The sequence below is a fragment of the Budorcas taxicolor genome, chromosome 2 (genome assembly GCF_023091745.1).
Source record: "Budorcas taxicolor isolate Tak-1 chromosome 2, Takin1.1, whole genome shotgun sequence".
Lineage (NCBI taxonomy): Eukaryota > Metazoa > Chordata > Mammalia > Artiodactyla > Bovidae > Budorcas > Budorcas taxicolor.
Window position 1 is genome coordinate 179,826,727 of NC_068911.1, and position 27,761 is coordinate 179,854,487.

Here is a 27,761-nt window from a genome sequence, read left to right on the forward strand (position 1 = left end):
GGCCGTCTCCTAATGTGGGCTCCCTCAAGGAGGCCGCTGGGGTCAGGCATCTGGGTGTGTCTCCACTCTGAGCAGTTGTGAGCCTGAACCCTCTTAGTCAGACTCACCCCGTCCCACGGCTCCCATCCCCCAGCAGATTTACCCATTTCCCGTGTAAGCATCCCCTCCAGCCTGCAACCTCTGCCCTCTCAGAAATGCCTCACTTCTGGCCCCTTCTACCAAGGGCCAATCGGCCCTTTGTGAATTATCTGGCTTGGCTTCAGAGCTGGAAGGGTCTGGGATGGGGATCCCACCCAATGCCATCCTGCACCTCCAACGGGCCCACAAGTCACAGGCTGAGCTCTGCAGGGGCACCCTCTTTTGCCCAGGGCCCCAGTGATCCCTCACTGTCCTTTGCATGGGAACATCAATATTTCAGTCCACAAACACTGGTCAGATAATCCCCTTCTCTTCAGAGCTCTCAGCAGCCCACTGGGGGTCTTCATCGACCCTGCCCAGGACACCTCCTGGCATCCATCCAGGACAGCCAGAAGGGCTTCCTTCAATTCCACCCCCAGCCACTCCTCACTCTACCCGTGCCAGGGCTCATTGCCCACCCATCAGTCAACACCTTTCTTGACATTCCAGCCCCACTGCCACCCCCCTCCCCACTTCCCCTCTGTAATATTGACCTGATTGTTGGGGGCTTTAGGGGGGCAGTTAGGCTGTATCTGGCTTCCCGGTTTGGTCAGGAAGCTCCCTCTCTGCCCTTCCCCTCAGTCTGCAAACCCCTCTTTTTTTTTTTAGTTATTTATCTTAATTGGAGGATAATCACTTTAAATACTGTGATGGATTTTGCCATACATGAGTATGAATCGGCCATAGGTGCGCGCGAGTCCCCTCCACCCTGAGCCCCCTCCCGCGTCCCTCCTCACCCTGCTCCTCCAGGTCGTCACGGAGTATGGGCTTTGGTGCCCTGCTCCGCACAGCAAACTTGCCCTGGTTCGGGCAGAAGACCTGAACAGACGTTTCTCCAAAGAAGACACACAGATGGCTAAGAAACAAGAACAGATGCTCAACGTCGCTCGTTATTCGAGAAATGCAAACCCCTCCTTTAAGAAGGCTCACCCCCCAGCCCGGACTGGGTCAGCGCATCCACTCGCTCTGTCCCCGCCCCTGTGGTTTGCATTATCTGCCCGCGGGGCTAGGGGCGCCCAGAGGGGCGGCTGGCCCTGCGTCCTGGCGCCGGGCAGCTGGGGGCCGGCGGAAAGTCTGTTGAATGAAAGAATGACCAACTCAACTGCTGACGTCACCCAGACCAAGCGGGGGCGTGGCCACGCTTGACGGGCGGGCCCGCGGCCCACTGCGCGAGGAGGCCGCGGGCTGCCCCGCCCACCGGCGGCCCGATAAAGGCGGGGCGCGGGCCGCGGGCGGACGGCTGCGAGGGGCTCACCTGCGGCAGGTGCCACGCGGAGCGGCCGGGCGAGGACGCGCACGGGGCCGGGCGCTGCGCGAGGATGCTGCGCGAGCGGACGGTGCGGCTGCAGTACGGCAGCCGCGTCGAGGCGGTGTACGTGCTGGGCACGCACCTCTGGACCGACGTCTACAGGTGAGCCGGGCCGCCGTTCCCCTCCGCCTGCGGGCTGGGCCCGAAATCTGGGCCCAGAAAACCCGAGATCCTCGCCGGACTCGGGGAAACGAATAGGCTGCCTCCAGCCCGAGTCGCCCCTTGTCCGAGGCCCCCGCCCCCAGAAATCCTGAGAACCAGCACCCAAACCTTGTGTCAGACTCCCCCACATCCATAGACCCCCCAGATATGCAGACACAGCATGGGCACCTCCACTATCCCTTACCAAGAACCCCCGCCGCTTCTCCCCAGCCTTCCCGCCCCCGACCCTCTCCAGCACCTCCCCCGGGAAGACCTGGGCACCCCTCGGCTTCCCCAGCCTCTTCTCTTTCCTCTCCCTGCTCTGCCCTCAGCAGCTCCCTGAAGCCCCCAGACTCTCTGGCTCACCTCCCACAGCAGCCCAGACCCTCCCCGGACTCCCAGACCAGCTGAACTTCCCCCTGGATCCGCCTGGGGCATAGCCAGTGGGAATCTGGCCAAGGGGTGGCCTAGGCTCCAATTTCGCCCTGTGGGGGCTCTGGGTGATTGTCTGTCCCCAAGCACTGGCCAGGAGCACCCTGTTCCCAAATGCCTTCCCCTGACTTCACCCTGGGGTCAGGGAGGAGCCTTGTTCCACCAGAGGGAGGGTGTGGACGTGGGGGTCTTTGTCAGAAGAGCTCTCCTCGTTCAGAACCCTGTTCCCATTGGCCCCGTCCTCCCGTCCTCAAACTCTGGTGGAGTGCAGGATTTCTGAGACCGCAGGCCGTGGGATGCGGGAATGGAAGTAAGCACCCTACCGCTCCCGCCCAGGAAGCGGCCAAGTCCCAGACTGGTGCGGAGGAAGCGGTGGAGAGTCCCAGGTGGGACCCTGCAGCCCCCTGCTCCAGGTCCTTGAAGTGCCAGCATTGCTGGCACGGGAGGGGTTGGTGCTGAGAAGAGGGAGCGTGGAGGACTCAGGGTGGGGCCCCCATGCTGATGCCCATGGACAAGTCCCCCCACCTGCTCTGTGCCTTGAGTGGCTGACTGCTCCCAAATCACTCTGTCATCAGGCACCCTGCCTCTCCCAGCCCCTCCGACACTCCATCCCTGTGTCTTCCCCTACACTCTCCCAGCCCATTCCCTGTGTCACCTCCAGTGGCCCCACCAGCCCTGCCAGGCCAGTACCCTGCCCCCTTACTCCTCAGCAGGCACTGGCCGACCCTGAGGGCAAAGAGCCGGTCACCGTGCAGACCGGGAGCCCTGTCCACCCGCGGCCCCTGCCTTCAGTTTCCGTGTGTGAACCTCAGGGTCACAACTCAGAAGTACAGTGTGGCCCAGGCCTCAGTGGCCCTGGGGGCGCTCCCCTCCCTTCCCCACCCCCGTCCTAACTGGGCACTGCCAGCAAGTGGGCCGGGAGCCAGGATGCTCAGGCCTCTAAGCCTCAGCTGTCACCAGACCCGCCTGTTTGTCACTGGGGCGCTCAGTGCAGCCTGAGAGGCTGGCACGATGCCTCTGTTGGGGGGTGGGGAGTCGAGAAGGGGTCAGGCTCAGGCCCACCCTCTGTCCTGACAGAGGCGGAGGGAAGGGGGACTCATCCCCCCTCTAGCAGAGCGCAGAGGTGCAACAGTCCCCTCTGTCCTTTCTCAAGAAGCCAGTCACAGCCCCTGCGACCCTCACCTCCTACCTGCATTTGGCCTAAGACCCTCTCACACCCCCCGCAGAGAAGCAGTACACTCCAGACCCCTGCTGTCCAGTGGAAATAGAGTGCAAGCCACAAAGAGAGCCTTAAGGTTAAAATAGGCAGGTAAAATTAATTATAATAATACATGCGTGCGTGTTAAGTCCCTTCAATCTTGTCTGACTCTCTGCGACCCCATGAATTGCAGCACTCCAGGCCTCCCTGTCCATCACCAACTCCCGGAGTTTACTCAGACTCACGTCCATCGAGTCGGTGATGCCATCCAGCCATCTCATTCTCTGTCGTCCCCTTCTTCTCCTGCCCCCAGTCCCTCCTGGCATCAGGGTCTTTTCCAATGAGTCAGCTCTTCCCATCTGGTGACCAAAGTACTGGAGTTTCAGCTTTAGCATCATTCCTTCCAAAGAACACCCAGGGCTGATCTCCTTTAGGATGGACTGGTTGAATCTCCTTGCAGTCCAAGGGACTCTCAAGAGTCTTCTCCAACACCACAGTTCAAAAGCATCAATTCTTCGGCGCTCAGCCTTCTTCATAGTCCAACTCTCACATCCATACATGACCACTGGAAAAACCATAGCCTTGACTAGACGGACCTTAGTCGGCAAAGTAATGTCTCTGCTTTTGAATATGCTATCTAGGTTGGTCATCACTTTCCTTCCAAGGAGTAAGCGTGTTTTAATTTCATGGTTGCAATCACCATCTGCAGTGGTTTTGGAGCCCCAAAAAATAAAGTCTGCCACTGTTTCCACTGTTTCCCATCTATTTCCCATGAAGTGATGGGACCGGATGCCATGATCTTTGTCTTCTGAATGTTGAGTTTTAAGCCAACTTTTTCACTCTCCTCTTTCACTCTCATCAAGAGGCTTTTTAGTTCCTCTTCACTCTCTGCCATAAGGGTGGTGTCATCTGCATATCTAAGGTTATTGATATTTCTCCCGGAAATCTTGATTCCAGCTTGTGTTTCTTCCAGCCCAGCGTTTCTCATGATGTACTCTGCATAGAAGTTAAATAAGCAGGGTGACAATATACAGCCTTGTCATACTCCTTTTCCTATTTGGAACCAGTCTATTGTTCCATGTCCAGTTGCAACCCCCAACTGTGACACCTAGAAATGTCTCCAGATAACCCAGCTGTCCCTGGTGGGCCGAGTCGCCTCCAGCTAAGAACCACTGGTCCAGTGGAAGGAAGCCCCTCCCGATACTAAGACTGAGCTGCTGTCAGTCCTGATAGCTGTAATGATAAGAACATCTGTCAACACGGCAGAGGATACGATGCCCAGATAGCACCACCAGCTCAAGGGCCCTGAATCTGAGCAAACTGGGGGAGATAGTGGAGGCCAGAGGAGTCTGGTGTGCTGCAGCCCATGGGGTCGCAAAGAGTCGGACACCACTTAGTGACCAAACAACAACGTGCCAAGTGCGCTACCTCCTTTTTCCCTCCCCGCAGACCTTGGAGACTGTGCTTGGATCATCTCATTTTGTAGGTGAGGAAAGTGAGGCTCGGGGAGGTGAGGCCATTTGCCTGATGTCACACAGGACTCAGGTCTAGCCCTGTCTGGCTCAGAACTCATGCCCTTAATCTCCTCTCTAAGCTCTGTGTCCTCAGCCACTTCAGTTGTGTACGACTCTCTGCAACCCCGTGGGCTGTAGCTCGCCAGGCTCCTCTGTTCATGGAATTCTCCAGGCAAGAATACTGGAGTGGGTAGCCATTCCCTTCTCCAGGGGGTTTTCTGAACCCAGGGATAAAACGCGCATCTCTTGGGTCTCCTGCACTGCAGGCAGATTCTTTATCACTGAGCCTCTGGGGAGGCTCCTCTAACCTCCAGTCCAGAAAGAATTAGATGACTCTCTTAGCCTGTGTCCCTCCCAGCCCCCTCCAGGGCCATGAGACACTGCCCCCGGAGACTTCACCCGCCCCCAGCTGACCTTCCGTTTCCCTCCCCACCCAGACACAAGTCCTGACTCGACCCCCACGTGATGCCCCCGGGTCTCCAGTCTCCAAGGAGACACTGAGGGGCAAGGTGGTGGGCCTTAGGCCCAGTCAGTGAGGGAGTGGTGTCTTGACCCCTCAGTCCTGAATCACAAAGATGAGTGAGCAGACCACGACACCCACCCGCTTCCCCACGGGCTCTGGGTCCCCTCTCCTGAGACGTGCACAGACCTCCTTCACCTCCAGACACAAGGCAGGGGCCTCGCCTGCCCCTTCCTCGGCTGGTCCTGAGGGTCACCCACCCTCTCCCAGCAAAACCGGTCCTTTGGGGATGATGACCTGAGCCAGTGACATTCTGAAGGCTGGCCTGCAGCAAGCTAAACAGATGCACAGAAAGAAGGAAGTAGGAAATGTTTCTGTAGAGATTTACTTCGGGATCCTTGTTAAAGATACTTGCTGTTTCCTCTCCCCTCCCTGCCTCCCACGCAGCGCGCTAATCTGAGGTCTGGCGCGCGGGCCTCCTCTGCGCACGGGCCTCGTCTTCGCGGTTTCCACCAACGGTCCCTTCAACCCACAGCTGCTGCTTCGGTGGGCTGGCCTGAGTCCACATCTGATTCTGACTTCTTGTTGGAGAGAAAGCGCTGAGTGAGTGGCACCCCCATGTTAAATTCATCCTGCCGCTCTCCTCCGCCAGATCCCCTGGGAGCCTGGGGAACGAGCAGCCTTGGGATAAGGCGACAGGGTAGTTGCGCTCTGCCTGACTCGCCCCCTGACCCACAAGCCCTGGGTTCATGCATCTGACCGGGAGGGGAAGAGTTCTTGACTGGGTTGCGAGCTCTCTCCATATCCGTTTCCTGAGGTCTGCAGGAGCTTCAGGGCAGAGATAATGTTATCTATCGGTCACCTCTTGCCTCTGTAGGGCTTTCTCCTGGCTGCATTTGACCTCATGATGAGCCCGTGAGGTTGGAAGTAGAGGTGATCTATGCAGCTTCCTCTGATTCCCCAAGGCAGAGGCTGGCCAGCCATTTCTCCAGGAGGGCCTGGCCCATCACCCTCCGACAGAAGATAGGAACGGGGGTGCCAGGAAGGGGTCCCAGGCATCAGCGCAGTGAGACACCGGGCAAGCAGGGCACAGGCCGTCGCGCACCCTGCCTGGGGGCCCTGCGCGCTCAGTCGCTCAGGTGGGTCCAACTCTGTGTGACCCCACGGACTGCAACCCGCCAGGCCCCTCTGTCCCTGGGGTTCTCCAAGCAGGAATACTGGGGTGGGCTGCCATGCCCTCCTCCAGGGGGTCTTCCCAGAGACAGAACCCGCGTCTCCTGCACTGGCAGGCGGATTCTTTACCGCCGAGCCACCTGGGAAGCCCCCAGCCTTGGAGGAGAGCCTGCCAAATCTGAATTCAACCCCACATCACTCCCTCAACTCAACTCAGATCGCCCTCTCTGACTCTTTGTTGGTGTGAGTGTTTTACAAAGTATCCTTAGGATCCGATCGAAGTGCTAGGGCCTACGGTGCCTGAGCGCCCTGCCACCGGGTGTCAGGCCCCCACCTCCTGCTGACCCACCTGCACCCACTGCAGCCTGGCTGGTTTTGTGGACACTGCTCTTGGCCCCTGACCGCTCCTCCTCCTCCCTGCTTCGGGACCCCTGCAGGTGCTGTGCCCTTTGTCTGGCACGTGGCCCCCAGACCTCTGCAAGCCTGGCAAGTCTCAGCTCCTATCACTGCCTCCAAGCAGCTTTCTGAACTCCTCCCCACCCACCCCGCATTCCACAGTGCCGACCCCAAGCCCCAGGCGCTCCCCACCTCAGGACTGTTGCTTTTCTTTGTACATCTTATTATTCACTTAACATTGCTAGCTAACTTACTCTGTACCAGGCAGCCTTATGGGCACTTCGTATACTCATGACATATGTGTTTAATAATTTGAGTTCAGTTGCTTAGTCGTGTCTGGTTTTTGCAGCCTCATAGACTCTGCCCAGGCAGAAATACTGGAGTGGGGTGCCATTTCCTACTCCAGGGATTTGATAATTTATTTGTGTTTAAACCTCACAGCCGGCTTCCCAGGTAGCTCAGTGGTAAAGAATCCACCTGCCAATGCTGGAGACACAGGTTGGATGCCTGGGTTGGGAAGATTCCCCTGGAGAAGGAAGTGGCAACCCACTCCTGTATTCTTGCCCGGGAGGTCCCATGGACAGAGGAGCCTGGCGGCGACAGTCCCTGGGGTCGCGAAGAGTCGAGATGACTTAGTGACTAAAAGCAACTTCGAAACTGGCAACAGCTTAGTGAGTCGGCACCGTTACGGGGAAGTGCGTGGGGGAGCTGGCGCTTAGTGAGCAGGCGCTGTTATGGGGAAGCGCGTGGGGGAGCTTGCCCACGATGGCGCGGCTGCTAGATGGTGGCGCTTAGTGAGTAGGTCCTGTTACGGGGAAGCGTGTGGGGGAGCTTGCCCACAGTGGCGCGGCTGCTAGATGGTGGTGCTTAGTGAGTAGGTCCTGTTACGGGGAAGCGCGTGGGGAGCTTGCCCACGGTGGCGCAGCCGCTAGATGGTGGTGTTGCGGAGCCACCTTTGGCCGCCCTGCCAAGCCGTCTTCTGGGGCGGGTGTTGTAGGTGTGTCCTCCCCCTGCCCGATGTCTTCCTCGTTCCCGTGAGCCCCCTGCCCTCGGGTCACTGATGTCTCCTTGGTTGGCTGGCTGGATGGATGGATGTGGCCAGGGACTGGATTGTCACCAGGCTCCACCACCAGCCTCAGGGATGGGCACCGCTGGACAGAACGGCGGAAGGCCAAGGGCGTGTGGCCGAGCTTGGCCAGGGCAGCGTTGCCCCTGAGGGAATGACAGAGGTGGAATTCAGGCCAGGCCAGGTGGCCTCATAAATTAGAACAACACCCAGGACCCTCAACTCTTAAAAACAAGGAAAGGCTCTGGTGCCAGGCTAGTCCCCGTGGAGTGGCAGCTCCCTGTGGTCGAGCCCACCGCCCCCTGCACAGCTGGGGTCCCCCAGATCTTCTGTCCCGACCCACAGGGCCTGAGTCGGGTGGGAGCACAGCGGCAAGGGCTCACCCCAGTGCCCACCCCCAGCTGGACAGGCACGTGGTTCAGCTTCGCGGGAGGCCAGTTTTTGGCGGCAGCTCTGTTTTGCCCAGCCATGCCCAGCCCCATGCGCAGGACACTGACGGCTTGTCTTGGTCACTTATCCGAAGACCCAGGATAGGATGCCAGCCTTTGGTGTCCCCTCTCTGGACTGATGCCCACCTGCAAAATAAGTGGGGGCTTCTTGTTTGATCCTTTCCTGACCCAGGCCTGGACTCCCCCTCCTTCACCAGGTGTCCCTACCCAGAGGATCTTTAGGGAGGACTGGAACCCCTGGATCCCTCCCAGGACAGGAGAGCCAGGCTTGGAGCTCAGAGAGCTTCAGTTTCCCCCACATCCTGCCTGTCTCGGTCTATCCATGAGACTCAGAGCAAATGCTTGCCCTCTGTGGGCCTCAGCGTGCACCTCTGTAAATTAGGATGACATTAACACGAGCCTCGTGGGGTCATCAAAAGGATAGACTGAGATTACATGGGCTTAGGACTTGAAACAGTATCCCGCACATAGTCAGTCAGTAGTTTTCGTGAATTAGTATTGGGTTTTGTGCGTGCTGAATCGCTTCAGTCGTGTCCGACTCTTTGTGACCCTGTGGACTGCAGCCCACCAGGCTCCTCTGGCCATGGCATTCTTCAGGCAAGAACACTGGAGGGGGTCGCTGTGTCCTCCTCCAGGGGGTCTTCCCCACCCAGGGACGGAACCTGTATCTCCTGTGTCTGCAGCGTTGGCAGGCAGGTTCTTACCACTGCCGCCGCCTTGGAAGCCCACTGGGTTTATTATAAGATTATTAAGACAGGTAATAATGGACTGTGGCCTCAAACAGTTTAGCATGTTCACAGGAGAGAAATGTTGACGATGCGTTAAGTACTGTTTCAAGCACCAGCACCGGGAGGGGGAGGGGTCCTGGCGGATAAGATCTGGGAAGACTTCCTGGAGAGGGTGGCAACCCAGCTGGAGGGTGGACGGGGGTTCACAGTGTGACCCGGACAGGCCATGGGGGAGCAAGGTGCCTGGCAGGAAGGTAGGGGCACTGGGGGGCAGAAAGGGCATAGTTTCTGTAGCCTGGAGTGTAAGCCTAGAGAGTGGATTCGCTTAAACCTGGGCTTTGAACGCTGGGATCAGGCATTAAACTTTGTTCTGCAGGGAGTCGTTGCAGGTGTCTGGGGAGGGAGTGATCGTGGATTAGATTGTTTCTTCCCTAAGGAGAGGGCCCCTGGCAACTGGAGGCCCCAGTGCCTAGTGAGAGAGGCTGCTGAGCCCACCAGGCACAGAAGAGGGCTGGCTAAGAGCAAGAGGCGCGGTCTGTCTTCACGGAGCCCAGTCCAGACCAGCTGCCCACTGCCGGGCTCCAGCTGCCTCCCCTCCAGAAGGCTCCGGGAGGGGGCTCGCCGTGGGCTGCACACCAGGCTGGCACCCACAGACCCCCTCAGATCCCTGCAAAGACCTGGGGACAGGATGTCACACCCAGGCTGCCAGGAGCTGGGTTCACAGTGGAGTCAGCCCCACTGGTGTTAACGAGGCCCAGGGCAGGTGGACAAGCCAGGAAAGCCAGTTGCCAGTGAGCCGCAGGCACGTCCTGCCCTCAAGTCTGGGGCGGAGGGAGTGTCCCAGCCCTGCGAGGTCAAGCTGGCCCTCCCCACTGACTAAGGGAGGACCGGAGAGGCTGATGGCTCCCTCGAGGTCACACAGCATCTGTGGGGCTGAGCAGATGCTAGGCTGCAGCACCCAGAATCCCCTTGGGCCAGGCACAGTGAGCACGCCTCTCCTACACCTGACACTGCTTTCCAGTCCTGCTCCAAGTTCCTTTGTCTGATGCCTGCTGACTGGCCGTGTCCCTCCATTTCCCCAGCCGACACCCCGCCCCGCGCCACCACCACCGCTCCCGTGGACAGCTGCGGCCACCTTCCCACTGGTCCCCCGCCCACCCCTCTCCTGACTCTGCCTCCCACCCTGCGCCCTAGAGGAGCTGTCTGCAGGCAAGGCGCTCGCGTTTCCCTGCGCAGCGGCCTCGGGGCCTGCAGGGGAGCGGCCAGCCCCTCACCGTGGCCTGGGTCCTCCCCCCACTGCTCTCCCCCGTCGTGCTCACAGACCCCAGCCTCGTTAACCTCCTTCCAGCTTCTCAAACATGCTGGGCTCACGTCCGCCTCCGGCCAGCACCCACGCTGTCCTTGCTGCTTGGAAATCTCTGCTCCTCTTCCTCTCGTCGCTTTGGGCAAATTCAGCGGTTCCCACGCTGGTCCCTGGACCAGCAGCTTCACCTGGGAGTTTGTTAGCAATGTAGTTGCCTCTCACAGTGTATGTGTATCACATCTTCCGTTTATACTCTTTAAATGTATGCAATTCTATCTGTCAGTTCTCCAATAAAGTTGCGGGGAAGAAATGCACGTTCCCAGGCACCTTCCCCAATCTGCTGAGTCAGAAACTCGGGGGGTAGCCTGACAATCTGTATTTTAACAGGCCTTTCATGTGGGGCCAGTGCGATTCAAATGTAAGAACCACTGATCTAACAAACTCTAAGCTATAATTTAGAGTGTAAAATTAAAACTTCAACTCAAATGCCACGTCTTCCAGGAATCCTTTCTCGACCTCCAGACCAGGACCTCGTGGAACCCCATACTTTTCCTTCAGAGCAGCTTTCACAGCTCTCATCATAACTGTGCAATCCGTCAAGAGCCTTTTTCTTTTCCACTAGAGTATTTGCTCCATGGCCCCAGGACCACATTTTCTATTTTGCTCTATCCCAGGACCTAGCACACGCCTGACACATAAAAAGTCCTCAATAAATACTGTCACGTGAATGGCCACATACGCAAGTCCCCTCTTCCAGCCCTTCCTGGGGCGAACAGTCCCTTCCCGTGCACCTGTGCTAAGCTAGGTGCTGAAAGTGAAAGAAAATACACTCTCTGCCTCCAAGAAGGTGAGCTGCCACCAGGGAAAATAAACATGGATGGAGCCAAATCAGTTGAGTTGAGTCATCCAGGAAGGCTGAGTGGCCAGGCGGAGGAGTCGGGGGAGAGGATTACGGGTAGAAGGACCAGTATGAGCAAAGCGCGTAGTGAGATGAGACAGTGCCGGGAGTCGGGGCGGTGGGGACGTTGCAGGCAGTGAGGCGGGGAGTCAGTGTGAGACGCGGTGGCTGAGTACCACTGGATGAGTACCAGGCACTGGAGTTTGAATTTTGCTGTTTGGTGGTCATTGAAGAGCCACTGAGTATTTTCTAGCAGACAAGTAACCTGATTTCTTTCCCTTTTTTTAAATCACTCTGATAATACAATTTGGAAAACCAAGAAGGGTGGGTCCATTCATTCATTTACTCCTGAAATATATACATCGAGCGTGGCCGTAACCTGGGTGCTGGGATATGGTGGGCAGTGCCGACGTGGCCCCCGCCTGTCCTTCTGTCCACGTGGCTTTAGCCTCTTTCCCGTAAGCCAGAGGGCATGGCCACCGCGACCCCTGCTCTGGCCCCTCCATAACCCCCGCGCCCCGCCCTGCAGCCTCCAGGGAGAAGTGACATGCCCACAGCCCCTGGCTCTTGGGTTTCTGCAGGGGATTCTAAGAGGTTCTTCCTGGGGAGGGAGGCAGCCAGCAGGCTCCACAAGGAACAATGGGTGCCTTTGTTGCTTCTGCCAGGGCCACTCCAAGAATAGCTGTTTGCTCAGCTCAGAACAGGGCTGGGACGGGAGGGTGTGGGGCTCTAGAGCTCCAGCGTAGGTGGGGTATTAACCCCCAAGCCTCTGGGGCCTCCTCTAGTTTCTCACCGGCTCAGACGGATGAAGGAGGTGGGGAGCATCACTCAGAGCAACCATCGTCAGAATTGGGCCCTAAAAAATCATCCTGCCCTGTGAGTTTACAGAGCAATTTTTCTATAGAGCTGTATGCAGAAACCCAATATATAGGACAAGATGAAATAATAGTGGCTCAGGTTAAAGGGGGTGGGTGTCTAGCAGAGAGACCCCCGGCTAGTCAGCACCTCCCTCGCCACCCCTTTGTCCAGGCCTGCCCCTCTGCGCTCCCCAGACTCCAGCCACCCTTGTCCTGGTCCCATTCTTTCACGTTACTCTTGATGAAACAGAGAGGACAAGCGCTTCACCCAAGGCCACCCAGCAGGTCTATGGTCAAACCCAGGGCTTGCGCTAGGGTGATATTTGCTAGACCTGAGTGCACAGCTCCCCAGACTCCCATGATTTTTACCAAAAGCATATTCTAACTCTCGTATCACTGACTTAAAATTTATCTTTAAACCATCTCATATTTTTCTTATAACTTTAAGTGGAGATCTTATATCATTACCATAAATGCCAAGCCTTTATCAGTTTCCGTAAAAGATAGCACGTTAAATGAATACCTGTCTTTTAAATTATGCATCCATGTGCCATCTAAAAGTATCTCATGGGTACCCACACCTCCTTTTGGGATTTCCAGCCTGGCACATCTAAAAGGTTCACTGCTCAGAATGTGTGAAAATGCTAGTCACTCAGTCACGTCCAACTTGTTGTGACCCCATGGACTGTAGCCCACCAGGTTCCTCTCTCCATGGAATTTTCCAGGCAAGGATACTGGAGAGGGTTGCCATTTCCTTTGCCAGGGGATCTTCCTGACCCAGGGATCAAACCCAGGTCTCCTGCATTGCAGGCGGATTCTTTACTGTCTGAGTGACCAGGGAACTGTGTCCTGCTCAGCTCCACCCCCTCTGCTGAGTGGGTGTGATGTGCTCAGCCCTGTGCTAGGCTCCGGAGGAGAGCAGACCTTGCCCTCGGGGTTTTACAAACCAGAGGAGACAGACATCCCGTGGCAACGGGAGACGCACCCCGCCCCGAGGAGGGAAAGACAGGCCTGTGGGACAGGAGGGATGGGTGGTCATCCTTCATCTTATGGGTTGACAAGTGGATGCTCAGAAGGTGCAAGGGACACACTCAAGTCCCCCTCAGCACGTCACTGGCAAAAGGGGTTGAACCCAGATTTTTGGCACATATCCCCCCAAGCCAGGGTTTCTGCCTTCTGCCCAGACTCTGTGCCGCAGCAGACCACAGCCAAGTGTCCCCATGATGGGCTGAGTGGTTTGGAAGAAGACAGACAAGAAACAGTGATTCTGGAACTTTTTCTCACTCTCTCCTTTCCCAGCCCTGGGCATGGGGCTGCCCAGCCCTTGGTGCTCTCTCCTGACAGTGCCCGGGATCACAGTAGTCTTCGCCGGTAACTCTCACGGCCTGCGGCCTGGCTCAGCGAGGCCCTGCCTGGTGGTCTCTGCAAACTCCCACTCACGGCCTTGCACCCTGCCCCCGGACCCTAAGCGCCAGAGTGCACTGCTGCACATCTAGACCAGTGGTTCTGGAGCTGTGGTCCGTGGACCAGCAGTGCCAGCAGCTCCTAGAAACATGATGAAATGCAGATTCTCAGGCCCCACTTCAGGCGTCGAAGCCCTGCGATCTCCTGGGCTGCAGCACGATGTACTTCTCTGTCCTTCGCTACCTCCCAGAATTTGCTCAAATTCCACTGAGTCAGTGCTACAATCTACCTATCTCATCCTCTGTCGTCCCCTTCTCCTTCCACCTTCAATCTTTCCCAGCATCAGGGTCTTTTCCAATCAGTCAGCTCTTCGCATCAGGTGGCCAAAGTACTGGAATTTCAGCTTCAGCATCAGTCCCTCCAGTGAATATTCAGGATTGATTTCCTTTAGGATGGACTGGTTTGATCTCCTTGCTGCCCAAGGGACTCTCAAGAGTCTTCTCCAGCAACATAGCTCAAAAGCATCAATCCTTCAGCACTCAGCTTTCTTTATGGTCCAGCTCTCACATCCATACATGACTACTGGAAAAACCATAGCCTTGACTAGACAGACCTTTGTCAGCAAAGTGATATCTCTGGTTTAATATGCTGTCTAGGTTCATCATAGCCTTTCTTCCCAGAAGCAAGCATCTTTGAATTTCATGGCTGCAGTCACCATCTACAGTGATTTGGGGGCCCAGAAAATAAAATCTGTCCTGTCATCCACTTTTTCTTCTTCTATTTGCCATGAAGTGATGGAACCAGGTGCCATGATCTTCATTTTTTGAATGTTGAGTTTTAAGCCAGCCTTTTCACTCTCCTCTTTCACCCTCATCAAGAGGCTCTTTAGTTCCTCTTCACTTTTTGCAGTTAGAGTGGTATCATCTGCATATCTGAGGTTGTTGGTATTTCTCCCTGTAATCTTGATTCCAGCTTGTGCTTCATCCAATCTGGCATTTTGCATGACGTACTCTGCATATAAGTTAAATATGCAGAGTAACAGTGTAGAGGCTTCTTTCCCAATTTTGAACCAATTAGTTGTTCCATGTCCAGTTCTACCTGTTGCTTCTTGACCTGCATACAGGTTTCTCAGGAGACAGATAGGGTGGGCTGGCATTCCCATCTTTTTAAGAATTTCCCACAGTTTACTGTGAGCCAGGCAGGTAAAGGCTTTCATGTAGTCAGTGAGGCAGATGTAGATGTTTTTCTGGAAATTCCTTGCTTTCTCCATGATCCAGTGAATGTTGGCAATTTGATCTCTGGTTCCTCTGCCTCTTTGAAAACCAGAATCGGAAGTGCTGAGAAGGGGCCAGACACCCCATGCTCTGACGAGCCCTCCAGGTAAAGGCTCTGCTGCTGCAGCTGCTGCTCCTGAACGCGGAGGACCGCTGTTCCGAAGCTCTCATTCATCCCTGGCCACTGTCCCAGGCGCACTTCCGTCATGCCAGGTGGACTCTCTGAGAATGGCACCCACAAATCTGTAGCCGTTAAAAAAAAGAAAGCAAAGGTTTAAACAGTACCCGCTGATGATTCTGATGCCCGATCATAGTGGAGAACTCTTTGGGAGCCTGAGAGCACCAGGCCTTCGAGACAGCAGCTGTGCCTCTGAGGCAGACACTTGCACCTCTATCTTCATCCTGAACCCCACGAGAATCCGCTTAAATCCCTCTGAGCCCTCTTGAGCTTTTGGGAACCTTCAGACCGTGGGCTGGAGATTTAGCAAAACCGTCAGCCCTGGGCGCCTTCCTCCTCTGTCTCCCAGTCCTTCCTGTTATCGCCCTGTAGGTCTGAGTCTTAATCTGCTTGAGCTGCTGAAACAAAATACCATGGGCTCAGCGGCTTAAAAACAAACGTTTATCTCTCCCAGGTCCACAAAATGCCATGGGCTCAGTGGCTTAAAAACAAACGTTTCTCTCTCCCAGGCTCCTCGGCTCGAGTCTGAGATCAGAGCACCAGCCTGGCTGTCACCCAGGTCTGCACCGAGGGCCTTCCAGCTGTGGGCTCACGCGGCCCATCCTCGGTGCCCGCAAAGGGAGACCGCACTCTCTCTGCCTCTTCTTACGAGGAGACAAACCCTATCGCTTAGACCTTGCTCTCCTGGCTTCATCTAATGTTCAACAACAATCACATTGGGGGTTAGGGCTTAAGACTCAAATATTTAGTCCACAGCAACCAGCTCAAACCAGTTATTTTCCCACCTTGAAACCTTGATGGCTTCTCAAGAATTCTAAGACTATTTCCCATTCAGTAGAAAACTCCTCCAGAACCCCAAGCAATGACTCTCAAAGAGAATTCCAAGCTGTGAAAGCTGTGGCGAAAAGGAGGCGTCTTTGTGAAGAGCCCACCCCTGCCCGGTAAGCTCCTGGTTCACGGCTCCGTCTGTGTGCACACCCAGCACCTGGAAGCCTGCCTCCTCACTGGCAGCCGAGCTCCCCTGGTCTTCAGCTCAGACACTGAACAGGGCTTGGGAGACGAGAGTTCTAGGCCCAGCAAACTCTGTCTTTGCTGCAAACTCGGTCTTCTGTCTGAGCCTCAGACCTCTACCCTTACAGTAGCAGGTGGCTTCCAAGCTGGTTGCCCATCAGAAATACAAGGAATCTTGTTAAGGATTCAGGTCCCCAGGAGGGATGACTAGGTGGAGCACAGGGGATTTTTAAGGCGGAGAAACTATTTTGTACTACACTATGAACGTGCATACTTGACACTGTGCATTTGACAAAGCTCGTAAGACTGCAACACAGAGTAAACTATGGACTCTAGTTAATAACAGTACATCAACATTGCTTCATTAACTGTAGCAAATGTATCACAGGAATGCAAGATAGTCATAATATGGGGACTACATAGAGGAGAAGGGGCATATGGGAGCTCTCTATATTATGCGGTCAACTGTTCTGTAAACCTGATACTGCTTTAAAAGCAAAGCCTACTATTTTAAAAAATAAAAGCAGGTTCCCCAGGCCCCAACCGGGAACATTCTGAGTCAGTGGGTGCAAGATTAGCCCAGGGAATCTGTATGTTTCTTTTCACTCATTTATCTTTGGCAGTGGCGGGTCCTCGCTGCGGCTTGGGCTCTTCTCTGGCTGCGGCGAGTGGGGCCATGCTCCGCCGAGGCGCGTGGGCTTCTCGCAGTGGTGCTCCTGCCGTGGAGCGCGGGACCTGGGCGCGAGGGCTCGGGAGCTTGGCTCCCGGTTCTGGAGCCTGGGCTCAGCAGCCGCGGTGCACGGCCTTAGTTCCTCCTTGGCACGTGAGGTCTTCCCAGATCAGGGGTCGAGTCCACGTCTCCTGCCCTGGAAGGTGGACTCGTCACCACTAGCACCACCTGGGAAGCCATATACACGTACACTCTTTTTCAGATTCTTTTCCATTCAGTCCAGTCGCTCAGTCGTGTCCGGCTCTGCGACCCCATGAATTGCAGCACGCCAGGCCTCCCTGTCCATCACCAACTCCTGGAGTCTACCCAAACCCAAGTCCATTGAGTTGGTGATGCCATCCAACCATCTCATCCTCTGTCGTCCCCTTCTCCTCCTGCCCTCAATCTTTCCCAGCATCAGGGTCTTTTCCAATGAGTCAGCACTTCGCATCAGGTGGCCAAAATACTGGAGTTTAAGCTTCTGCATCAGTCCCTCCAATGAATATTCAGGACTGATTTCCTTTAGGATGGACTGGTTGGATCTCCTTGCAGTCCGAGGGAGTCTCAAGAGTCTTCTCCAACACCACAGTTCAAAAGCATCAATTCTTCGGCGCTCAGCTTTCTTCACAGTCCAACTCTCACATCCATACATGACCACTGGAAAAACCATAGCCTTGACTAGACGGACCTTTGTTGACAAAATAATGTCTCTGCTTTTCAATATGCTGTCTAGGTTCATAACTTTCCTTCCAAGGAGTAAGCGTCTTTTAATTTCATGGCTGATCACCATCTGCAGTGATTTTGGAGCCCAGAAAAATAAAGTCAGCCACTGTTTCCACTGTTTCCCCATCTATTTCCCATGAAGTGATGGGACCAGATGCCATGATCTTCGTTTTCTGAATGTTGAGCTTTAAGCCAACTTTTTCACTCTCCTCTTTCACTTTCATCAAGAGGCTTGTTAGTTCCTCTTCACTTTCTGCCATAAGGGTGGTGTCATCTGCATATCTGAGGTTATTGATATTTCTCCTGGCCATCTTGATTCCAGCTTGTGTTTCTTCCAGCCCAGTGTTTCTCATGATGTACTCTGCATATAAGTTAAATAACCAGGGTGACAATATACAGCCTTGACGTACTCCTTTTCCTATTTGGAACCAGTCTGTTGTTCCATGTCCAGTTCTAACTGTTGCTTCCTGACCTGCATATAGGTTTCTCAAGAGGCAGGTCAGGTGGTCTGGTATTCCCATCTCTTGCAGAATTTTCCACAGTTTATTGTGATCCACACAGTCAAAGGCTTTGGCATAGTCAATAAAGCAGAAATGGATGTTTTCCTGGAACTCTCTTGCCTTTTCCATGATCCAGCGGGTGTTGGGTTTCCGTTATAGGTTATTATTGTCCCCTGTGCTCTTCAGTAGGTCCTTGTTGCTTATCTGTTTGATGTGTAGTAGTCTGCATCGGTTCATCCCAACCTCCTAATTTATCCCTCCCACACTGAAGGAATCTGTATTTTTAGCCAGTGCCCTCTTCACTGCTGGGTGATCACCGGGCAGCTGAGTCCTCTGGGAGCCCTGCAGCCTTGCCCCCCAGGGGTCTCTTCCTGAAGGCCCTCGTCCCGCCCACCCAGGAGTCCCTGTGACTCGGCCTCCTCTCTCCCTGCAGCGCGGCCCCTGCGGGGGCCCAGACCTTCAGCCTGAAGCACTCAGACCGCGTGCGGGTGGAGGTGGTGCGCGATGGGCAGGCTGAGGAGGTGGCCACCAATGGCAAGCAGCGCTGGCCCCTGTCGCCCAGCACCACGCTGCGGCTCACCATGAGCCAGGCGAGCCCCGAGGCCAGCAGCGACAAGGTACCGTGCACGGGCCTGGGGGCCGGGGGCCAGGCCGGTATCAGGACCGGCCGGATCCGCGTGGGCAGGAAAAGCCAAGCGTGGGCCACCCACGCAGTTTCCATTTTTCCACAACCACATTAAAAGAGTGAAAAGCGAGACCTGCCCGGTGGGCCAGTGGTTAGGACTCCACACGGTCTCTGCAGGCTCATGGGTGCGATCCCTCGTCAGGGAACTGTTAATAAGGTTCCCCTATACTGGGTGGCATGGCCGATAAGTAAGTAAATAAAAGAGCAAAAAGAAATAGATGGACTTAATTTTGATGATATTTTTTACTTAACTCCATATATCCAGATACTGTCATTTCAACGTGATATCAGTGTAAAAAACAAGACCAAGGTTTTTTCCACGCCGAGTCTAAATCTTCGGTGCGTTTCACAGCTGTAGCCCATCTCAGTTCAAACTAACCACTTTTCACGTGCTCCGTAAATCGGCTCATGGCTGCAGCCACAGAAGGGGGAATTCATGGCAGGCTAACGTCTCGGGACTCTTAGCACAGACTCTTAGACTCCTGGACGCGATGGCCACGAACGTCCTTGGTTTCATCGTGTATCAGATGGGATGCCGGGCGCCCAGGCGCAAGAGGTAGAGCCGAGACTAGGCCCTTTCTCCCTGGGCTCTCTTCTTATTAACATGAACGTCACGTGTGTCCTGTGTCAGTGACGGCACTGGGCGTTGTCCAGTGAGGACAGCCTAAGCCCCATCGTTGCCGAGTGGGAGCTAGATACACACCGTGGTAGAAGTGGGGACCGGCAGCAGGACTCACCGGGGGGCAAGTAGCAGATGACACCCTGGATACCCTCTGAGAGAAGGGAGCCCCCTGTCTAGTTGGATACTCTGAGAGAGCCAACCAAGCCAAGAGCACTTCCTGGAGGAGAGGGTTCATCTGGTTAGAGCCGATCGGCTTGACAGACTGTGAGGTGGTCCCTGCAGGTCTTCCTGCCTGTGACCTGTGACTTCTGTTCTCTCCCTCCCCGTGTGCCACCCCCCACCCCCGTCAAGGTCACCGTCAGCTACTATGAGGAGGAGGGGATCACGCCCGTCGACCAGGCTGGGCTCTTCCTCACGGCCATCGGTGAGTCTGCGTGGCTCCGGCCTGGGTGCCTTTGTTCCCCTGGGGCTGGCACTGCTGCTCTTCCCAGGCGCTTGGGCTGTTCTCGGTGCTGCCCGCCTGGCACTCGGAGCTTCCTCTAATAATGCAGGTCTGGGGGGTGCTGCGGGGGGAGGCATGCCTTGGTCCTTCAGCAACTCAGCTGGCTGTCACAGTCCCCGTCGCAGGCTCTGTGGACCGTGGGGAGAAAGAGCTGAGGCTGCTCCTCCCCCATCTGCCCTGCAGCCCAGAGAAGAGCTCGCTTGTAGAAAGGAGAATGGCCTGTCTACAAAGCCTGCACTGTCCTTCCCAGCCCCAGCTACACCCCTGCCTTCCCCAGACCCAGCCCCTCAGAGTGCAAAGATGCAGCCTGGGTCCTTAATCCACCTTGTCCTAGCCCAGACATTGAGGCCCAGAGAGGCTGGGGACCTGGTTCAAAGTCACACAGCAACGCAGTGCCGGTTGGGTCCAGAGCTCAGGCTCATTCCTGTGCGGGTTCTTCCCGTCTGCGCCGCACTGCCCTCCCCCGGCTGCCAGGGCGCGTGGGGTGCGAGGTTCTGGGGCTGCACTCCCTGGGCCTTCTGCAGTGGAGGCACTACTTGCCTTTTCAGTCTAGCTCCTATAATGACCAAGCCAGGGGGACATTTCAGTGAGTCCTTAGTTCAGCACTGACAGAGTGGCGACAGGCCAGGGGAAGGTGAGCTGCCTGTTGCTGAGCCTCAGCCATGTCCTGAGGGCGTTGAAAATAACAGTGAAGTCTATCTGCTGAACAGCTGCTCTGTGTCCAGGACTTTGGCGCCGAGGTGGCGTTTACTGAGCACCGCCGGGCTCCAGCGCGAGGTGGCCTAGCTATCATGAGCTCAGTCTATTCTCACAGCTATTCCAAGAGGGCATGCTATTATAGTCCCCATTTTACAGATGAGAAAACCAAGGTTAGCATGGTCTACGGGACACCCGGCCGTTTCAATTATGCCATATTCTCCTAGGGGAGGGGCTCAGAAATCCCCCCACAAAACAACTAGTTCCCAAGCCAGCCCTTCCTTCTCCAACCCTGCGCTTTTAGCCCCAATCAGGCTCGGGAGCATTGCTCTCCCACTTCTGAGCTGATTCCCAAATGGGCTTGACTGCCGGTCACCTGCCCCTCTTTCCACATTGAGGGAGTGAGTGCCCGGCTGGTCCTCAGGACTACGTGGCAGGGAGTGGGCCTCGGGAGATGAAACCGAAGTTTCCAGCGCTGCAGCTGAGGGCTGGCATGTGAGCCTCACGGGTACACAGTGCCCCAGTGTCTCAGGTGACCGTCCCTACGAAACCCAACCCCACAGAGGCAAGGACACTTGAGGACATTAGCGGGACGGGCAGCGGCCCGAAGCCTGGCAGAGGAGGGAGCTGCCAGGGGGCTGACGATGCCACTGACGAGACTCCCACAAAACACAGTGGCCCTGGACGGGCGGCGCAGTGACGCTGTGAGGAGGCCGGCGCGGGCCCAGGACGGATGGTGTAGTAACACTGTGAGGAGGCCGGCGCAGGCCCAGGACGGGCGGCGCAGTGACACTGTGAGGACGCAGGGTCGGGCCTAGGACGCATGGTGTAGTAACACTGTTAAGAGGCAGAAGCGGACCCAGGGCAGGCGGCACAGTGACACTGTGAGGAGGCCGGCGTGGCTTCCCTGGTCCTTCAGGGACAGAGTCTGTCTGCCGATGCAGTTGACATGGGTTCAGTCCCTGGGTTGTTGGGAAGATCTCCGAGAGGAGGAAATGGCAACCCACTCCAGTATGCTTGCCTGGGAAATCCACGGACAGAGGAGACTGGCAGACTACAGTCCGTGGTGTCACAGAGTCGGACCTGACTCAGCGACTAAACAACAAGAACCACGAGGCAAGCGAGGGTGCCATAGGGCTGAGACTGGGCAGAAGATACCGAGTACGTGATGAATGACTGGGCTCGTCCTTCCGGGGTGCTGACGCTCTCACTGAAGAGATATTTCTTTAACTGCCACAAGTTCCAGATATTTAGGCTCCATGGGTCAGTAATAAAGGCCCCTCCTTTCCCCACCAAATTAGTAAACGGTTTTGAAGCTTGGCCAAAAAGAAAAAAAGACATTAATAAAGCAGTTTACCATCAATTATCACCATCTTGTTAACATGCTAGCACCTAAAAAGTAGGCAAGGCGTAATCTCAAACTACCGCACAATTGCACTCATCTCACACGCTAATAAAGTAATGCTCAAAAGTCTCCAAGCCAGGCTTCAGCAATACGTGAACCGGGAACTTCCAGATGTTCAAGCTTTTTAAAAAAGGCAGAGGAATCAGAGATCAAATTGCCAACATCTGCTGGATCATGGAAAAAGCAAGAGAATTCCAGAAAAACATCTATTTCTGTTTTATTGACTATGCCAAAGCCTTTGTGTGGATCACAATAAACTGTGGAAAATTCTGAAAGAGATGGGAATACCAGACCACCTGACTTGCCTCTTGAGAAATCTGTATGCAGGTCAGGAAGCAACATTTAGAACTGGACATGGAACAACAGACTGGTTCCAAATAGGAAAAGGAGTACGTCAAGGCTGTATATTGTCACCCTGGTTATTTAACTTATATGCAGAGTACATCATGAGAAACACTGGGCTGGAAGAAACACAAGCTGGAATCAAGATGGCCAGGAGAAATATCAATAACCTCAGATATGCAGATGACACCACCCTTATGGCAGAAAGTGAAGAGGAACTAACAAGCCTCTTGATGAAAGTGAAGGAGGACAGTGAAAAAGTTGGCTTAAAGCTCAACATTCAGAAAACAAAGATCATGGCATCTGGTCCCATCACTTCATGGGAAATGGATGGGGAAACAGTAGAAACAGTGTCAGACTTTATTTTTCTGGGCTCCAAAATCACTGCAGATGGTGACTGTGGCCATGAAATTAAAAGATGCTAACTTCTTGGAAGGAAAATTATGACCAACCTAGATAGCATATTGAAAAGCAGAGACATTACTTTGTCAACAAAGGTCCGTCTAGTCAAGGCTATGGTTTTTCCAGTGGTCATGTATGGATGTGAGAGTTGGACTGTGGAGAAGGCTGAGCGCCGAAGAATTGATGCTTTTGAACTGTGGTGCTGGAGAAGACTCTTGAGAGTCCCTCAGACTGCAAGGAGATTCAACCAGTCCATTCTGAAGGAGATCAGCCCTGGGGTTCTTTGGAAGGACTGATGCTAAAGCTGAAACTCCAGTACTTTGGTCACCAGATGGGAAGAGCTGACTCATTGGAAATGACCCTGATGCTGGGAGGGATTGGGGGCAGGAGGAGAAGGGGACGACAGAGGATGAGATGGCTGGATGGCATCACCGACTCGATGGACATGAGTTTGAGTAAACTCCGGAGTTGGTGATGGACAGGGAGGCCTGGCGTGCTACAATTCATGGGGTTGCAAAGAGTTCAGACGCGACTGAACTGAACTGAATCTCAAAACAGAAGACAGTCATTCACATGCAGAAATAAAACTTTATGAAAAACTCACCCCCACTGAACTTATGTTTCACCAGGGAGCCTGGTAAAAACTAGGTTTCCCTTGAGACCCATCCACTGGTCTATCTGACCCATCCAGGTCTTGTCTTCCCTCAGAGATCTGCCCCAGGATCATTTGGGGGTGGTGGCTCAGAGGCAAGAATGCTTTTAATGACCCAGGATGGTGGGACTGTCCCCCAGGGATGTATTAGTGTCCATCTCACCCTACCTCTGTCCTGAGTCCACACTGGGTAGAAAGAACCTTGGCCTCAGAGTGAACAGAAATACAATAGGTCTAAGTTCTGGCTCTCCCCCCTCCAGCCACATTATGACCACCATTCTGCTGAGCCTCAGTTTCCTCTTCTGTAGAATGGGTTTCCAATGTACTCTTGCACAGTGCTTTTAGGGGTTCAGTGGGATGGGGCATCCCCAGGCCTGGCAGGGGCTAGGTGCTCAGGTAATGCTCTTGGCTTTTGTCCCTTCCTCTTGGGGCATGGGGCAGCCCATTTTCTCTCTGCCTGTGTGATGCTGAAGAACCTTATGATGCCTCAGTCTTCCTCCTGGTATTGAGAACAAAATCATGATGCCCTTGGTCAAATCAGGCTGTGGTTCTCGGTCCCAGTCTCGCCAAAAACCTGTGATATGCCGTCTCCCTGTAGACCTCACTTTTTGGGGCGGGGGGGACTGTGCCACTTGGCTTGTGGGGCTTTAGTTCCCCAACCAGGGATCAAACCCAGGCCCTTGGTCATGAAAGCACAGAGTCCTATCACTGGCCCACCAGGGAGTCCCCTGGACCTCACTTTTTCGAGGCTATAAAGGGAGTTTCGAGCTCATTGATCCCGGAGATCCTCCGAGCCCCTGGGTAGGGCTGATTCGCAACGTCCTCGCTGTTAAGGGGATTCGAGGGGAAAATGGCGGAGAGAGGCATAGCTTCACCCTCTTTGCCGAGGTCCTGCCAAGGGAGGAGCACGTGGACATGACCCTGGAGGATTTTTTGCATCAACCTAAGGCCCTCGTTCCTTGCACCCCCTCCCAGACCCAGGATAACCACCCTCGGTGACTGTCGGGGACAGTGCCCTCCCTGCCACACCCCAAGCTGCCCCGTCAGCCAAGAAGGCCTGGCGCCCCGCCACCGTCCAGGGGCTGGTGGCCGCCAAAGCGCTCGTGCGGAAGCTGAGGCTGGTGTCTTGATTCCCCGGGGCAGACTGCCTTGAGCCCAGTCCTGGTGACATTTCCACTTAATCTGCCCCACACCCTGGGTGCCACCTGACACGTTGGGGCTATTCTGGGGAGCTGAGACAGGATTTGGAACCTCCGGGAAGTGTCTGGAGCCCAGAGGCCCTGAAACAGATGCCACCTCCCCCTCCTCAGGAAAGACAGAGCTGCTTCAGGAGGCAGAGCCCTGGGCGGCCCGCAAGCCTGTTCCCATTCCCTCGGGAGCATCCCATTGGAATCCAGTTAAACTGGACCTTGAGGGAAGCTTTGAAAGGGAGAAGTCCTCGAGGAATGGCTTGTAACTTGGGGGAGTTTCCGAGGGAGGGCGGAGGGGTAAGGAGGCCGTTCCCACTGACCATGAAGTTTTGTCAAGAGTCACAAGAGAGAAGGTGTGAAGCACCGTGGGGTGTCAGAAGGTGGATGATAAGGGAGCCGATTATGTGATTTTATGGGAAGTCAGTGAAATTTGTCCCAGTTGAATAAACCGAAGAAAAAATAATAGGCATATTGTTTGGTATTATAGAGCTTGCCTCAGGCGGTGAGGGGACAGGCTAAACAAAGAACCCCTGGGTTTTTTTAGAAGCTGTTTGGTACTCTTTTTTTTTTTTTTTTGGCACTTGTGCAAATATTACATTGATAACAAAAATTAAATGTAAGAAATTCATAATGGGGAGTTCCCTGGCGTTCTGGTGGTTAGGACTTGGCGCACAGCGCAGGTTCTGTCCCTGGTCAGGGAACTTAAGAGCTCGCAAGCCACGTGGTGCAGCCCAGAATAACAAAAAGTCCATAACGGAGCACAGGGAAACGGTCCTGATTTCTCTCCTGTGGCCGCTGCTCTCATGGACCACAGGAGCCGCGGTGCGGTGGCGCCTTGCAGCCTAGAGACCAAAGCCACAGGGTCGCCAGGGTGGGGAGTTGGCCCCTCCTCTGGGAATGACCTCTAGAGAAGGGAGTCCTGGGTCGTGGAAGGCGGGCTTCGGTTTTGGAAACAACCCAGGATGGAGGTCAGCCTGAGACTGTGGAGGAAACAGCCAAGGGCAGGGGTCTGGAGTCTGAGACCCGAGGGCGACCTCTGGCTCTGCAGGGTCTGGGCTCTTCATGGTCACTGCCCTGCTGGGTGCCTCGATTCCTCCTATTTATGGCAGGATGGCTGGGAGGGTGGTGACTGAAGGGAAAACACCCATGGGAGGTGCTCTGTCCACAAAGAACTGTACACCCAGGAGAGAAAAGCAAAGAGTGATTCCTGGAGGGGGCTGGGTCTGCAGCAGGTCCCCTGGGAGAAGCTTCAGGAAGGCTACCTCCCCAAGCAGCAGCATTCCCTGGGAGTGTCCCGCTGGAAAGTCCGTGGCTGTCTGGGAGCCAGTATCAATATTGGTCCTTCTGAGCTTTCCATCTCCAACAGTAGCTGGAGGGGCCGCCTTCTCCGCTTTCTCCCTAGAAGTCTTACCCCGAACCAGCCCCTCAGATCATCAGTGTGCCGACCAGTAACATCTCCGAGTCTGAGTTTGCTTGCTTATAAGGTGGAAACAGTCATATTTATCTCATAGGACTTCCCCTGGTTGCTCAGATGGTAAAGAATCCACCTGTCAATCCAGGTTTGATCTCTGGATCAGGAAGATTCCCTGGAGAAGGGATAGGCTACCCACTCCAGTATTCTTGCCTGGAGAATCCCATGGACAGAGGAGGCTGTGGTGTACAGTCCATGGGGTCGCAGAGTTGGACACGAATGAACTAACCACACACACATGAGACTGGGGGCTCCTTGGGAGCAGGCACTGGGGGCCAACTGCCCACGCTGCTCCCCATGTGTGAGGCCTAGAGCCCAGTCGATTCTCAGTAGTGATTTGGTGTGTGAATGGGATCAATGGGAGTTTATATAATTATTTCCTACAGCACCTAACGCGGGGCTGCAGAAGCGGGGAGACTGCCTCCCTCTCCCAAGGACTCAGTGCCCTTAGAACCCCCTTCCTACCTCCTTCCAGACCTGGAAGAGCCGCATTCAGGGTGAGGAGGGAATCGGGCTGTGGGCAAAGGGAGGCCCTCCGTATAATCCCTGACCGAAGAGATAGGAGGCACGCTGCCCCTCCAGGGAGACAGCTCGGCTGCCAGCGGGACCAACCAGAAACCCGGTTGTTCTCACCCAGCTCCGACCTCCGTCCAAGTCATGCTCAGCCTAAAACCGAGCCCACGGGCTGTCCGCAACCTGGACCCAGCTCGCCTCACTCCGCGTGTCGCTCCCACCACCTTCCCAACAATTCCCCTGCCTCACCCTCTTTGTCTCCAACTCAGGGGGCCATGTTGCCCCCGGGGGACCTTTGGCAATATCTGGAGACCTTTTGGTTGTCTCAGCTGGGGGGATGTTACGGGCTTCCGGGGGGTAGAAGCCAGCGATGTGGCCAACACCCTGCAATGCACAGGGGCAGACCCACAGCAGCAGCAGCAGCAGCAATCTGGCTCAAAGCGCCAGCAGTGCCCACCGTTGCGATTAGGGCAACTCATCTAATGGGAGAGCGCCTCACTTTTCAGGTAGCGTGACCGGGGCTCAGAGAAGCTAAGCTGCCCAGCACCACACAGCTTACAAGGTGGAACCACAGTTCAAGCTCAGTCCTGTCTGATGCTGAACTTTGAGCTCATTTCACTGCCCCACGTAGTCCCCACAGCCTACGAACAGAGAAGGTCCCTCCCCCAGAGGAGACACAGCGAGGACCCCATCCTGGATCCTCTGTCTGGCGGCTTGGCCTCTTGGGCACAGTCAGATCAAGAGGAGCTGACGATCCAGTTTCCCACCCAAAGTAAGACCCTCAGTCCTTAGAGGTGGAGTCTAGACCCCCGGGAGTTCTGGAAGAGAAACCCACAAATGCGCATGTGTACACCCACCAGGACAGGACAGGAAGGCAGGTAGGGAGTCCCGTGAAAGTTTCCAACATCTGAGCTTTGATTCACACCAAACGCGGTGTATGCTTCAGATCTCCTCGTGTGACCCTGTGACCTTGTGCCCCGGGCACACGCCTTGACCTCTCTGAACTCCAAGATCTGGTGCGGCTCATCCCACCCCCCACCCAGAGCTGTAGAGGAGCAGCAAGGGGGCGGGAGACCCCAGACCCACCTGACAGCCCCTTCCTGAGTTTCGCAGTCTGCACGGTGTCCGCTTGTGACTCCATCCAGCAGTGCAGTGTTGAGGCAGGGGGTTGGCTAAGGTGACCTCAGCACAGCTCTTCCCTCGGGTGAGCTGCACCCTAACCCCATAGGTCCCCCTCCTGCCCCCACCCCACCCTCTCTGGCCAGCCCAGCAGCTCACCCACGTGTCTGTCCCCAGAGATCTCCCTGGATGTGGACGCAGACCGTGACGGCGTGGTGGAGAAGAACAACCCAAGAAAGGTACCTCACCCGCAGGGCAGGCG

At 55.3% G+C, this 27,761-nt stretch overlaps 1 protein-coding gene across 2 annotated transcripts in view; it reads left to right on the forward strand.

The window, feature by feature from the left end:
• Nucleotides 1-1,428: 1,428 nt before the first annotated feature.
• Nucleotides 1,429-27,761, forward strand: part of PADI2 (peptidyl arginine deiminase 2) — a 54,954-nt gene continuing 28,621 nt past the window's right edge. For both annotated transcript variants that reach the window (XM_052636368.1, XM_052636369.1), the window contains exons 1-4: nucleotides 1,429-1,588; nucleotides 18,334-18,517; nucleotides 19,559-19,631; nucleotides 27,677-27,738. In XM_052636368.1, the coding sequence (XP_052492328.1) occupies nucleotides 1,497-1,588; nucleotides 18,334-18,517; nucleotides 19,559-19,631; nucleotides 27,677-27,738 (411 nt within the window). In that variant the 5' untranslated portion in view covers nucleotides 1,429-1,496. The remainder of the gene's footprint in view (nucleotides 1,589-18,333; nucleotides 18,518-19,558; nucleotides 19,632-27,676; nucleotides 27,739-27,761) is intronic.